This window comes from Thalassophryne amazonica, chromosome 19, assembly GCF_902500255.1.
Source record: "Thalassophryne amazonica chromosome 19, fThaAma1.1, whole genome shotgun sequence".
NCBI classification, from domain to species: Eukaryota; Metazoa; Chordata; class Actinopteri; order Batrachoidiformes; family Batrachoididae; genus Thalassophryne; species Thalassophryne amazonica.
In genome coordinates, this window is record NC_047121.1 from 64,780,030 (window position 1) to 64,794,987 (window position 14,958).

The 14,958-nt window shown below is 40.9% G+C and overlaps 1 protein-coding gene across 1 annotated transcript; it reads right to left on the reverse strand.

Annotated features, from left to right (window-relative positions):
- Window positions 1-8,756: 8,756 nt before the first annotated feature.
- On the reverse strand, window positions 8,757-14,872 carry gskip (gsk3b interacting protein). The gene is made up of 3 exons (XM_034159408.1): window positions 14,634-14,872; window positions 11,928-12,173; window positions 8,757-9,744 (listed from the first exon to the last, which is right to left on the reverse strand). Exons 2-3 carry the CDS (start codon window positions 12,168-12,170, stop codon window positions 9,586-9,588), a joined length of 402 nt encoding a protein of 133 aa, XP_034015299.1. The 5' UTR covers window positions 12,171-12,173; window positions 14,634-14,872; the 3' UTR covers window positions 8,757-9,585.
- Window positions 14,873-14,958: the final 86 nt, after the last annotated feature.

The following is a 14,958-nucleotide window of genomic DNA, read 5'->3' on the forward strand; positions in this document are numbered from 1 at the left end:
TACTGTCGGAATATGTTTAGTCCTTTAGCGAGCACATCCTTTTCTGTCTGTGTAAGAACCCTGTTGGAGAGATTCTTTACCCAATTTTCCCTGTTGTCACTAATTTGATGGACACATTGTATACACAACATAAAGAAACCAAGTACGTTGGTTGACACCGCTGTCCCAAAGAAGATTTTGCAGCACATCTGACAGTCCAAACTAACTGTGATTTATTGTATGATCCACTTCTTCTTGTTTACATTTAAGTGCACGAGATAAAATAAAAATACATGTTTTTTTTAGTTAATATTTGTGATTTACTGATTATTTTCTACACACCAATGACTGTCCTCTGTTCTGTGCTCTTCAGTCAGGTCTCAAGCTAAGTCTTTAATTTTATACTTCTGTTGGAAGGTCCTCTGGCTCCATCAGACTCCAGAATGGTTTTACATCCTCAGTGAGGTCCAGCAATTTTAAGAAAACCATCTTCTGGAATCTTAAAAATAAATAAATAAAAATAACAGCTGTGTGAAAGGTAACATGCTTCCCACATATGTTGCAGACAAATCATCCAGTACAAAAGGTTTTGTTGACCTGATATGGCTTGAATAAAAAAAAAAAAAAACATAAATGGAATCTTGCTGTGCTGCAGACAATATTAGTCCAATTCATGTCTTCAATTACGTAACCCCAAAATAGATGGTTGCCATGTCATTGGGGAACTGTATGTCACATGCCACTGATTATTTGTCCTACTGCAGAGAAAATGTTCATTGTGTGATTTGTGTAATTTTTCATGTCGTTTGGTTCCATTTTACTTTTCATACATTTCACTCCATTAAATGACTTCAAGATCTTTTGGTAAAAATGTATCCATGACACAAGGGATCTATTTAGTCAACTGTGAGAACATGTGCTGGTGCTGCGATTTGCCACATGCACAACACCATGTAACCGCCTCAGGTCCTGGGTGCCAACCACCCATGCAGAGAACCGGTGTGTATTCAATTGTCATATGAAACTAATGAAAGTTTTCCATTAGTTCAATGGAAAATAATGAATGTTGTATATTACACACTAAAATATGAACAAATGACAAGTGTTTTTTGAGTAAATTTACCATTTCACTGCCTGCCTCTGGATGGAGGAATAAAATTTTGATATGATGGGAAACTATGAATAATACGAGTGGAGCGCCATGCAGCGGCGCGAGGCTCGCTCTATGGTAGACAAAGGCACAAACCACACATGGCCCAACAAATCTCCACAGTGGGGAAAAAGCCACAAATCTTTGTCGTAAAAGCCGTAAAAAGCCACAAACCAATGGTAGACAAACATAGACATTATAAAAAGAATAGACGCAGCAATGGTTGTTGAGGCACAAGAAATACGGCCGCCATCTTGGACAAGTCATCGTATTCCATCACAAAGCACAATGAAGGTTTGATTTTATAATATTGTTTATTTTTATTTTTTTATCCTTCTATAATAAAGTTGCTTTTTTCTTTGTTATTTTCTCTGCTCTGTGAAGTGTGTTTTAGCACTGCATTTTTTATCCTTCTGTAATAAACTTGCTTTGTTCTTTGTTACTTTCTCTGTTCTGTAAAATGTCTTTTAACACAGTGTAAAGCGCAATATAAATAAAACGCATTATTATTATTAGTAGTAGTAGTAGTAGTATAATAAAGTGCTGATGCTCATGCTCCACCGAAGCATTTTCTCAAAAAAAAAAAAAGAAAAGTGAAGGACCTAAATGACACGTTGAGATCCTGAAGAGAGCTTCGTTCATCATGTCTGCCACATATATACATATTACAGCTATTAAAAAGAAATTGTTGTGTGGGTTGCTGAAGAGGAGGTACTGCTGGCCCACCACCAGAGGGCGCCCTGCCTGAAGTGCGGGCTTCGGGCACAAGAGGGCGCTGCCACCTCGCAGGAACAGCCGGGAGTGACAGCTGTCACTCATCAACTATGACAGCTGTCACCAATCACCACGTCATCACTCACCCTACATGAGCCGGACGACATCACCCCGCTGCTGAGATATCGCCTACCATTAGAGGTAATAATCCTCAGCCGTAGCTGTGCCGTATCGCACTTCAACTGTTTGTCTGTCTGTTACAGGAGTACCTGGTTACTTGCATCAGCTGGAGGCTGAGCTGGTCGGTGACGGATTGCACCCTTCACGATCAGTGAGACAAGTGACTGTTCAGGTTCTGTAAAAGACTGTGTTCATATTTGCGGAGGTGGAGGTGTATTTCCTACCTGCCTGAACTGAACTGGTACGAGGAGTTACTGAGTGTCAAACACACTCACCTCGTCTTCTGTTTTTGTTTCCTGCCAGCAGTACCAGATCCGACAGCCGGAGAAGGTGGCCACCTGGGGACTCAGGACTTGGTGGCTCCAGTATCCTCCGGGTTTGGTGGCCGTGGAAATTGTGTGGGATCCGGCTCTTCTCTGGACGGACGTCTCCTATCCTCGAGCCTGCCCACACGTCACCTTTGTACTTTTGACTGTAATGCAAATTCTGCATTTGTCTGTATTTCGTTGTGCACATTTCACAACAGTAAAGTGTTGTATTTTTGGCTCATCTATTGTCCGTTCATTTGTGTCCCCTGTTGTGGGTCCGTGTCACTACACTTTCCCAACAGGATATCTCGGCCAACGTCATGGACTCCGAGGGGCGTCAACCAACGACTGAACAACCAATGGAAGAGCAGGGTGCACAGGCGCCAGCGGGAAGCGTTGTAGATGAGTTGCAGCAAATCCTCACCGCCTTCACTGCTCCGTTGGATTTAATGACCGAACAAAACGTCATTCTCAATCGCAGGCTGGAGGCTCTCACCGCACAGGTGGAAGCACGCGCACACAGGGCGCTGCTGCAGCTCCTCCTCCTGCTATCCTGGTGCCCCCGAAGCATACATAAGTCCCCCAGAGCCGTATGGAAGCTGTGTGGAGACGTGTGCAGACTTCTTGATGCAGTGTTCACTCATCTTTGCACAGCGTCCTGTGAAGTACTATCTAACCCTTCAAGCCCCAGCACTGGTGGACACGGGGTCAGAAGGGAATCTGCTGGACAGCAGATGGCAAGGGAAGTAGGGCTCCCTCTAGTGGCGCTCCCTACACCATTGAAGGTGCGGGCACTAGATGGCACCCTTCTCCCTTTAATCACACACAAGACACTACCTGTAACTCTGGTAGTGTCTGGGAATCATCAGGAGGAGATGGAGTTTTATGTGACTCCTACCTCCTGCGTAATTTTGGGCTTCCGGTGGGTGATAAAACGCAATCCCCGGATTGATTGGCCGTCTGGGGTTGTGGCTCAGTGGAGTGAAACCTGCCACCGGGAGCGTTTAGGATCCTCGGTTCCCCCGGTTTGACTGCTAACGAGGAGGTTAAAGTCCCCCCCCAATCTGACGGCGGTGCCTGAGGAGTACCACGATCTTGCTGACATCTTCAGCAAAGATCTGGCACTCACTCTTCCCCCTCACCGGCCGTACGATTGTGCCATTGATTTGATTCCGGGCGTTGAGTACCCGTCCAGCAGGCTGTACAACCTCTCATGTCCTGACCGTGAATCAATGGAGACCTACATCCGGGACTCATTAGCTGCCGGGCTGAGCCGGAACTCCACCTCCCCGATGGGTGCTGGTTTCTTTTTTGTGGGCAAGAAAGACGGCGGACTCCGTCCATGCATTGATTACAGGGGGCTGAACGAGATCACGGTTCGCAACCGATACCCTCTGCCCCTGTTGGATTCAGTGTTCACGCCCCCCTGCATGGAGCCCAAATATTCACCAAACTCGATCTTAGGAATGCGTATCACCTGGTTCGGATCCGGAAGGGAGATGAGTGGAAAACGGCATTTAACACCCCATTAGGTCATTTTGAGTACCTGGTTATGCCGTTCGGCCTCACCAACACCCCCGCGATGTTTCAGGCCTTGGTAAATGACGTCTTGCAGGACACAAATGAACTTTTGACTAGATGGAAAAGGCAGAAGTCAAGTCCCGAGCTGCCACAGACAGAGCTGCAGATGGCAAGAGACAAATACAAGTGTCACCCGAAATTCAGGTAGGCTCCAAATGCATATTTGGTAGAAGTGTCATTTGACACAAATGCTTAAAATTTTTCCAACATATCTTGTCGCTCTTTTTACAGAACCTGTTGGACATTGTTCGAGAGGAAAACCGCAAAATGGACTCTCTGGCTGAGAAACTTGCTCCTTTTATAAACAGCCACAGTCTCTGACATCAGCGTCCACTCACTGGGTCAGAACCAGCATGAGTCTGGTGATGGCTCCAGCCTCCTGGACCACAATGACCGGACACCTTCCCATCTATGACCTCAGAAGTCAAGGCTCTGAAAGGTCAACTGGAGCAGGAGAGAGCAGCCTGCAGCAACTCCAAACTGAACAGTCTCAGAGGATGCTGCTGCAGAAAGATCTTGCTGACACCCAGTAGGAGCTGGAGGATGAACGGCAATATTCAGCCCAACAAAAGGCTCTGAGCCTCAAACAGCAGCATCATCTGGAGCTTCTTCTTATGGAAGCTGAGTCTCACATTGTTGATATTCAGTCCAAGTTTGGTGATGCTGCTGAAAAATTTGGAAAAGAGAGAATTTCTCCAGGCAGCTGCACGATCTCAGGTGCAGATATGAAGCTGATGCTGCCAGGGACAGCAAGGTCATCTCTGACCTGAGGGCCCAGATGGACCAGGAGAAAAGGCAACTGGAGGAGCTCACAGCCATGGCCAACAAAATGAGGGCTGCGCCACTTCAGAGTAGAAGGAGATGGGAAGAGGAGGTGGAGAGAAGAGGTGGACAGGCAGCAGGAGATGATCTACAGACTTAGTCCTGCACTGGAGATGAAAGAGCAGAAAAAGGAAGTCAGCCGGGCTTTGGAGGAGAGAGAAAGCGTCAACCTCCAAAGCAGAGAACATTTACAGCTGAAGGAGACAGTACGCCTGCTGGATGACAAAGTGATGGAGATGCAGGAGCAGGTCAAGAGGAATGAACAGGATCAGTGTTCTAACAGTGACCTAGTAAGCTTTTCACACTTTCAGCACACTCAGAATTTTTTTAGAACCCCCCATCAGTGTGTTTTGAGTGACATATTTGAGAGGCTGCTAAGACCGCTCACTTTTAATTTCCTAATATTGCAGGAATTAGACTGATCCCCTCTCTGACAGATGCTGAGGTCCTCCGGAATTAATTATTCTGATGCACTGTCTTCTGGTTTACTGCACAAGAGCATGAAATGTCTGCAAATGATTCAAAATCTGACTGCTCCAGTTTTTTTTTTTTTTCCAGTTTTGTTTAGTTTCTCATGTTTATTTGGTACAGGAATAAACAATGACCAGTTGTGTTTTTGGTTTGTAGACACGGCGTTTTGTATGAGTCCTACCTCCGTGCTGAGAGCCGCAGGAAATCCCTGGATCACCAGAAGAGCTTCCTGCAGTATGAGATCAAAAAACACCAGGCGCATGAACAAGAGGTAGGATGTCTCTTGACTGAAATGGGATCACGACCTTCATCCCACTGTCCCCTTGGTCGATTTCAGGCTGCTGTGGCTGCAGTGTCACGGTCAGTAAAACCAGCACATTTCAGAATGAATTCAACCTTGTCAATGAATAAAACTGAAGTCAAATGTTTTTTTTCTTTTCCCACAGAATGAGGCTCGGAAAAGAGCAGTGAGCAGGTTTTCCCAGCCTGGGACAGTCCACAGACAAGCTCCAGGTCAGTTTATGTAACACTTTTTATTCTGGAATAACTTTGTGATGAACCAAGTTGCAAAGAACACCTGAGTGATTTTTTTTTTTTTTTTTTTCACTGTCTGATTGGATTATTATTATTAATAATAGTATGTGTTAGAGTCTAAAACTTTTAAAGCAGCAACAGTCAAACTGTGATTGACAACCTACAGTATTTATATTATAATACAATGTAAAAGTGAAGGATTAGTAGTAAAAGCTGTAGCACAAACTATTAAATGGCATTTTGATGAAATGTTATCAAAATGTTGTGATATCAAAAACCTGCACCAGACTTCACTTTCTGTGATTCTTAACTTCTTCTGTTTGTCTTTTTCACATCAGCTTCATCTGACCAACAGATGTTCAGCCTCTGGAAAAATGCCAAATATATTGTTTTTGTGAAGCCAAAATAATGTAGATAGTTGGACAAATGTCTTTATTTTTTTTATTTGGAGCAATATAATAAATGAACCTTGACTCTGAACTTGATGTCATGATCTCTGTCTCTATTATTTTGTTCCCTAAACTGGATTAGGATAAAATGCATGTTGACAGTCTGAGACTCGTAACTCCGTTGAGTTGGTGTAAAACTTGTGCCAAATCCCAGTGTGGGTGTTCACTAGTTCCACTGTGGTGACACCAAACAAAACAGGACAGCAGAAAGACAAACAGCATTACCAATTGGTTGACAGAAAACTGAGAGCAAATAATGAGTGAAACTTTTCAGGAGTTCCAAACCCAGCAGACCTTTATTCAGCCTGCAGTGAGTCAACGGATGAACACACTGACCACTGTTTAGTCGCCAGCCCACTGCAGCCACATCAAGTCTTCCTCCAGTGACCACAACACCTCCTGAGACCTCTTCAGTTCCTGTTTTCATGGTGGCCAAAGGTCACCAGTTCCTGCCTGTAAGGTGGCTTCATCTATTTCTGTAGTTTCTGTGACTGAAAACAAAGGACATCTGCAAGCTCCTTCTTTTTCTATCTCCGGGGTGGCGTTTGAAGAAAATGTACATTTGAAATGTTCTGTAATTTAAAACATCTGGACAAAACTTGACTTTTGAGTGATTCTGGACTTTGCAATATCTAAAATTTAAAACAGCATGGCTTGCATTTTGTTTAACAATAAATCCCAGGATGAAACAACTGACAACTTTAAAATCATAAAATTGCAAGAAGAAACTCAGATCTGATTATGTAAAGAAATTGGGTACATTTTTAAGAAAGAACAAATTCGGAAATAGAAAAAAGATAAGAGGTGTAATTGAAACATTCAAGAGATTGTCAGGTTAGTTTCCAATTTGGGGGAAAAAAAAACTCTGAAAACAAGGTTTTTCATGTAACAAACCCATACTTTATTTTTCAGGTTGGTTACACACCCCACACCAAACACTCATGATAGATAATAATAAATGATAAATTATGCAAATTATTGTTTGGGTTAATAGGGTTCTAATAAGGAATAGTTTGCAAAATCTGTCATGCTTAGTTATCACGTTACAGGGTAACATGTCACCTGTCAGTGTCCAATGGACATCAACCTTGTTTGACCTTTACTTTGGAGACCAAACATTCAACACAGTCAAAACTATTCCATTTATTAATCATTTCATTTCAACCAATAATCATTTTTTACTGAAATTGGAGCAACTTTAACTTTTGACCCCTGTACAAACTGAAACTGACATTTGTCACCGTTTTTGCTGTTTTTACCCCCTTAACTCCAGAATTTTCCATCACAGACTATACCTTTTTGGAATCATCATGATCAGACAAATGTGATATTATTGGAGCATTTTTACATTTTGACCTCTGTAATTCTTCACTGACCCCAACCTGGCTACAGCTGCCACCCTGGAGTGGTTATCATACATTTTTGTGTAGACCATGCTACACTGAGGCTGGATTCTAAGTGTCATTTGGTCATCTTCAGTGGTACCAATCAGGTCAAAATTGATGACTGGCACAGATTTTCTTCCATACGATCCCGCTTTTGTATTTTTGAGGATTTATTTTTTAGGTTGAACTTTTTGAGGCTGACTATTTCAATACTAAACAAATTCAACCTATTCAACTTCAAACTCTGATTTTGATTTAAAAAAAATTCAACCATAAAATTCTAATTCAAACTCTGATGGCACAGATTTACTTCCATAGAGATGGATGGCACAAACAGGCAGTTTGTCATTACAGGTAGCACTCGGCGGGTGTTCAGTGGTTTAGGGCCGAGTGTTACTGTGGAGACCTCTCAATATGTTATTGAGAGGAATTAACGTTTAGCATAGAGGGGGCAGGCAGCAGAACTGGAAATGTCTGGGCCTACAGGTGTTAAGAATGGGGAGCGGGTCTTTGTTTATATGTTAATTGGTACCATAGCAAGTTAGCAGAAGTGTTGCTCACCTGTTGTTGCTCTAATGGTTCCGACATCAGGGTTGATCACAGCAGGAAGCAGCTGTTACAGCAACTCCATGATCACAGGATAAACCAGACTTTCCTTTGTTTTTGTGTATGACAAGAGTATGCCAAGCACTTATAGTGGAGCTGTTTTCTGAAGCTTAAAAGTAAAGGTGAAAAGGCACCTAGGCACCGGATCATGTGCAGAGAACCACCACATGGCCAAAATGTGATACCAAAAACTCCTTTCAAGTCTCCCTAAATGGTACTCATCTGACACAAAGCCATTCCAACGGTACCCAAAGATATCCAGCCGTCACCTTTATTCACTGGTTGGCACCCACGTCTTAAAACTATGCAGTACTTCAGGAAGCACCAGAACCATGGAGACTTGGTCATTCCTTCTCCAATGGTATCAGAATTTCCAAACACCTCTTTCCAGGGATCTCTTCACCTTGTAAACCCTTCCAAGGCCAAAGACATCACTGCAGAGATCCAAGTGAATGGTTCATGAAAATCAGCGTGTGCAGCCAACAATTGGCCCAAACACTCACCCTGGAATGATGTACACGTTTAACTACATTCCCCATGTGTAGTATGACATGAGGTGCAAAGAAGAAGACAGACACCATTTTAAAAATTTATTGGGCTGAGCAAAGACCAGCAGAAAGGAACTGCAGGTTGAACAAAAAACAAAAGCAAGTTGACATATTATACAACTGACAGAAAACAATATCACACATATGACAACACAATGTCTCACAGCTGTTCTTACAAACCCTCAAGCAAATTATATGCAATCTGACCAGAATACACACCTTTAAAATAAATTATCCCTGCAAGGATAGCTTCTGAAGCAGTGCGATATGGATGGAAAAAAAACAAAAAAAAAAACATCCATTTTTGAAACTGTCTACCTCTCCAAAAATCGGAAACATGTTATTCAAAACTTGACTCTGAATACGTCAGATTAATTTATGGCAAGTGTTTGATTTACATTCCAACTGTGTGTTCATCAGCTCACCTCAATACAAGATGAGGATAGAAACAAAAAAATAAGTCAGTGTTTTTGTACTTTTCCAACCAGAAGCTGATCATTAAGGCAACATGTGACACAGAAGGAACACAACAGCTTTGGCTTCCACCTGAATAGGAACTATTATTTCAGACAGCTGACAGTTTTGAGCAGCAGCCACATCACAGGAAGAACAATGAGTTCTGGTATTTCACAATACCAGATTCTTTTCTCTGCTCAACGATGTCTGAGAAAGAACAAGAAAAAAAACTTTGACATTAAGTTACTGAATGATATGAAAATTAAAGCTGTATAGTGCGAGGAATGCTTGTTTTAGTCACTCGGCCAGCGGAAACATGACTAAATATGTTGTAGCATTTCACCAAACGGGGCTATATCTGGCTCAAATCCAATCCTGGTCCTGTTTCTCCTGCAACAGCATCTACTGTCCGTTCTGCTTCAGGCTTTCCAGCCGTTGGAGCAAAGCATTCCCAAAGGCTTCTCTGTAACCTGGACTGAGTGAGTCCAGGAGAGAGTAAACAGTCTCGTGGTACTGGGTGCTCAAGTCCTCATCCACGTGATCAAAGGCGTAGCCCACCACCTGTATGGGGAGAGAGTCATTGCAAAAGTGGATGTTCTGGGGCAAGTAAACTGCAGAGGTCATCATTTAAACTCAGATTACTGGCAATACTGTCAACGTCAGTGGTCAGTTTTGCATTAGCATCGCTGGCAGAGGAAAAACTCACAATCGTCTTGGTTGCTGTAGTTCTCTAGTGGCTTTTCCATCTGATGCAGATATGCCAAGTGCTTTACCATGATGTCTCACATTTCACAAACCCACAGGGAGCAACCTGGGGATTATTCGAGCTTGCCCATGAGATCTCAGTGATTTTTCTGTCTGATGGGGAATTAAAGGGGGGCTTCTTTCTCTGTGAGGGCAGCACAAGCGTGGAACACAGTACCTGTGGTCATTAGAGAAATGACCACAGTACCTGTGGTCATTAGAGAAATGACCACCTTTAACACATTTAAGGTTAATCTGAGGAAGTGGCTCGTTGACCATCAAACATGTCAGCACCAAATCTCCTGAATATTCTTAGAAAATATATTTAACCTGCATGTTTAATTCTTTTTTTTTCTTTTTTTTAATATAATGTTTACTAAATTGTATAATAATGTGAAGTGTTTTATGTATGTATTTTAACTAACACTTATTTTTAGGGTGACTGCTACCACCTATCCAGGGACTGCAGATGAAAAATAGCTGCTAAGGTTAATTCTGGTGCATTTACAGAAATGTTCATTAATGTACATTGTTCCTGTCAAATAAACTAATAAATAAATAAATAAAGAGGGTGCCTCTCCAACCTTGAGACCATCACTTCCAAAAACACGTGTGTTAGCAAGACAGTTAAAAAAATGGATGTAAACTAATACTGTGGATGGGAAGAAGTGATGTGATTTTAGATCTGTCAACGTTTAAGGTCACAGGTCGAGTTCAAAATTCTGGAACTACTCATTTTACTAAACAACAAAGGATTTAAAATAACCAGTTCCTGAACTGGGCTCAGAAACAGTGATCAAGTGAAAACAAACTGCATCACAAAACTGATGGCACTGCGACTGCTCCTGAAAAACATTTCAAAGTGTACGGTACTCATTCAGGATAAACGTTCTGACCATTACAAATAGTAAAAAAAAAAAAAAAACCAAACAAAAAAAAAAAACCTGGATCAACTTGTAGCTGAAAAACAGTATTTTTGTTTCAAACAACTAACTGTTCATTTTTAGTCTTCACTTTACTTTTTTTTTTTTTCACCATACATGGTACTATACAAAATCTTAAGCACCTGTTGGTGTTCAAATGTGATTTTTAATAGTTCTGCCTTCATTGAAATCTAAGACAAACACCAAATTTGAAATAAAGTCAAATTATAACAAAATAAATACAAAATAACAACAAAAAAGCCTCTCTCTCCCTTTGCAGTTTTCCCACTTTATTTTTATGAAATGTTTATTTTCAGATAAGATATTCTGACAAATATATGAAAATTCAGTAAGGTATATCTTCTATTACACATTCCAAATCTAAGGTAGAACTCTACTAGTGTATACTAAAGTATAACTATATGTAAAGTATGTCTGGCATCTGTACATCTGCTTGTAAAAAAGCCCTGATGATATCCCATCTGCTTTCTGAAGCCCACAACACAAGAATGGGTAGATATTATAAAGGATATTATTGCTATCGTGCAGATTTTTCCTCCCCTCTCTGTCTTACAAAAAAAGGATTTATTAGATGAGTTGCATTTGTAAAGCCATACGGCCAGATTTCACGGAGGTGTTAAGTGGATGGTTCTGCAAAAACTTATTTTATTTTTTTCCCTGATGAATAAGATCTTTACCCTGTTCTCTTTTTATTACTCTATCTGATAATTAGTCCGTTACTTGTGGTACACATATTTGCTCTCTCCCAAAATATAGAAAGCTATTATATCTTCTAAAGGTCCTTGAATATCAGAGGAAACGGTTTTGTTTTGTACTGAAATTTATTTTATATGGTAAACTGCTGTCTGAAAATAAAGAACATTAATAAATGAATGAAAAAAAAAGTTACAGAATTTTTTCTGTTTTACTGACGAAAGTAATGGATGTTGTCAGATTAAGAAAAACCTGATAACTCTGCAGATTTACAACCCCAACACATGATTCCAGAAAGACATCAAATGGGATCACAGCGGGAGATTAATGATGTCCATATCTGTGGTGTATCGTGGATCTTACCCTCAGTCCTGCTTCCGTCAGCTCGAGGCAATAGCGATTTCCCTCTCTCGTTTCCACATTTATGTAGGCCACATCTAACGCGCTGCCAAGACTTTGTGACACGTGCATTTCAGTGACCGCAAAGAGTACATCGTTGACCACAGCCTCCGCCTCCAATCTCATGTCCTTGACGTCACCAAGGTCCACGCTGTCTTTGTCAAACAAAGAGACGACTGGGTCCTTGGGCTGGCAGTCTATCTCCATCCCCTATCACACAGGACCACAACAACAGTCTTAGATCCTCTTCCACATTCACTAGTCTTTCACTGGGAGTAACTGACTGAACTTAATTTGAACAAGTACTTTAAAATCAAATCAATTCCCCTATTTCATGCTGCTTGGACCAGATTTATTCGATCACCAAATCAGGAAAAGGATGCCTTGATTGGGGTAAAAGCATTTTGTCTCCAATGCCAAGTTGGCAAAAATGTGCAGACCCCCACCCTGCTCCACCAGTTTCAGCCATAAATCCCTCAAATGTTTTGAGGGAATATTAACTCTTTGTTGTGCATCTTGTGGAACTGTTCAAGTTATTACAATATAATAATTCTGGTGTTTCTGGGTATATTAGTAAAAACGTTCCAATAAAATACTGTTGAAATAGCTCCATTAGTTTCTGAGCTATTGTGCTGACATAACTCACACCAGCAATCACATGACATTCATTTACGCCAATAAAATAAAACACAATTCTAAGTACTTTCTGTTCCCTTTCTTCACTTTTAGGCTCCTTGGCCAAATGCTACTTTGCTCCCATTAAATTAGCAGACATGACAGATCCAATTGTGCACAACTTTCACTCTGATAGAACTGTCATACACACATCAGAGGCTGCTTCACACCAGGCTATTCAGCTGCTTGAGAGTTGTTGGCACAGAACTCTTCTTCATAAAACTGCCAACATGCATCAGGCTGAAAATCCTTTTAGCTGCCCCCCTTTCACTTCATATTTAAGCGCCTGACAACCACAATGCAGGTGACAAACAAAGCCCAGTTCAGTTTTTTTTTAAAGCACAGAAACAAAAATGATCGTCTTGGGTAACATTTGGTGAACTTTGGTCTATACACTGGTAATCCAACTCCTATTCTACAGGATCAGCTGATCTGCACATGTAAATCTGTGTGTGTAAGTCTAACTATTTTTATATTTTACCATTTTCAAATTAATAATAGCAGATGAAAAATGCACATGGATTTTTGTCCTTAAACATATTCCATACACGTGAAAATGTTATTAGACAATGTTTGAGAGTTTTCACTTGATAAATGACTTGCCAGATTAACTAATCATCAACCTAGTAGCCAATCCTGCAGACCACCTGCTGTGGCCACATCTCTTTAGGATGTCTCCAGTCTCTTGATTGGCTGACCCCACCTGACCGACCAAATAGGGGGATTGCATACCTGCCATATTGGATTTTAGTCACACAGACATGCTCAGAAAGTAAACAAAAGGCTCAGAATGCTGGGGATTACTTCTTGTGTCCCTGGATGCATCTCAGGGATAAACATGTGAACTTCTATGTTTTCCTAAGAATGCAATGCTTAAACACAAGTGGATTCACAATAGTTAATAACAGCTGCAGGTACATCTTCTGGGTCCAAAACTGGCTTAAAACTACCACCTCTATCTCTGTTTACATCCACGGATGCCAGCTGGAGGCATACAGACTATCCCATGATGCATTGCGCGAGGGCTCCTTCCAGGCATGTGCACTGACAAATGCAATCCCACTATTAGCTGCAGGAGACACAGACCAGGTAAAGAGGAAAATAACATGCCACAATCTTTTTTTTAAACATTTCCTGCCCTGTAGCCCCTAAAGTAAAAGAAGCCACACAAATTTTGTGAAGAATCGTGCTACATGACTTTTAAAAAAAAATCAAATGTATGCACATACAGCTTGAAATCCAGTTCACCTTGTTAATGCATTTACAAATATGTGGCAACATATTACATGCACACTAATTTATACATATAAATTCGATTTTTCAATACTATCCATGTTAAAGAAAAAATAAATGAGAGCTACAACCATCCTTTCAATGTCTTCATTTGTGATTTCACTCACTACTTTGAAACGTGTAGAAAAAATTAATAAAAAGGTAAAAAAAAAAAAAAGTATAACTCTATATCATTGTTGTTCTACCGTATCTCACATTGGCTTGAGTGTGGGCTTACCTAAGGATTTCAATTTTTTTTAAATCCCATTTTGTATGCTTGTACCATTCTACCATTTTTGTCTTTATTTTCGATGTGGCTGTTTTGAGTTTCCCTTGCTTGTCCTTTAAATTCCAATTAAGTTTGAAAGAAGAAAAAAAAACGCCACAGCGCCCTCTGCAGGACAATTTAAGTATCCGATGAAAAAAAAGTGTTTAGTCGCCGTCACAGCAGCAACGTTTATTTTGTAATATGTGATTAATTTTGTTTCGACATACAATTATATTACTAATGTAATTACAATAATTCGGACTTTTCTTACGGGTATTTGGCTAACTCGTACGGCTAACACATGCGTGCGAGGTAAACTCAAACAAATGAACCGCTCTATAGGCCTAATTCACTTTGTTTTAAATATGCCGTCATATAATGAACAACTGTAGACCATGTTTGATTCCGTTACGATAGAAAGAATTTCCTAACTGGATTACGTTCATTTTCCTTACCTCCGTGCAGAGACACGTACCGCTTCCTGTTCGCACCAGGTTCCGTCCGTAGACGAGGTTGAGACAAATGACGCTACTTTTAACTTTAACTCACTGTTGGTGCTACAGCGGGTTGATTTAACACCACATTAACGCCTCGAATGTGTATCTTACGTTTTTAGTTTGCACGGTGTCCAAATATTGCTTAAAATTGAAAATTTAAGAATAGCTGTCCTGTCGACCGCCTTAGTAGTGTGACGTCATTATCCAATCCCCGTGCAGCCTTAGGCAAAGTTGCCAAATCCGTTTTAATAAGCTATCATTAAAAAATAAGTATCTTTTATTA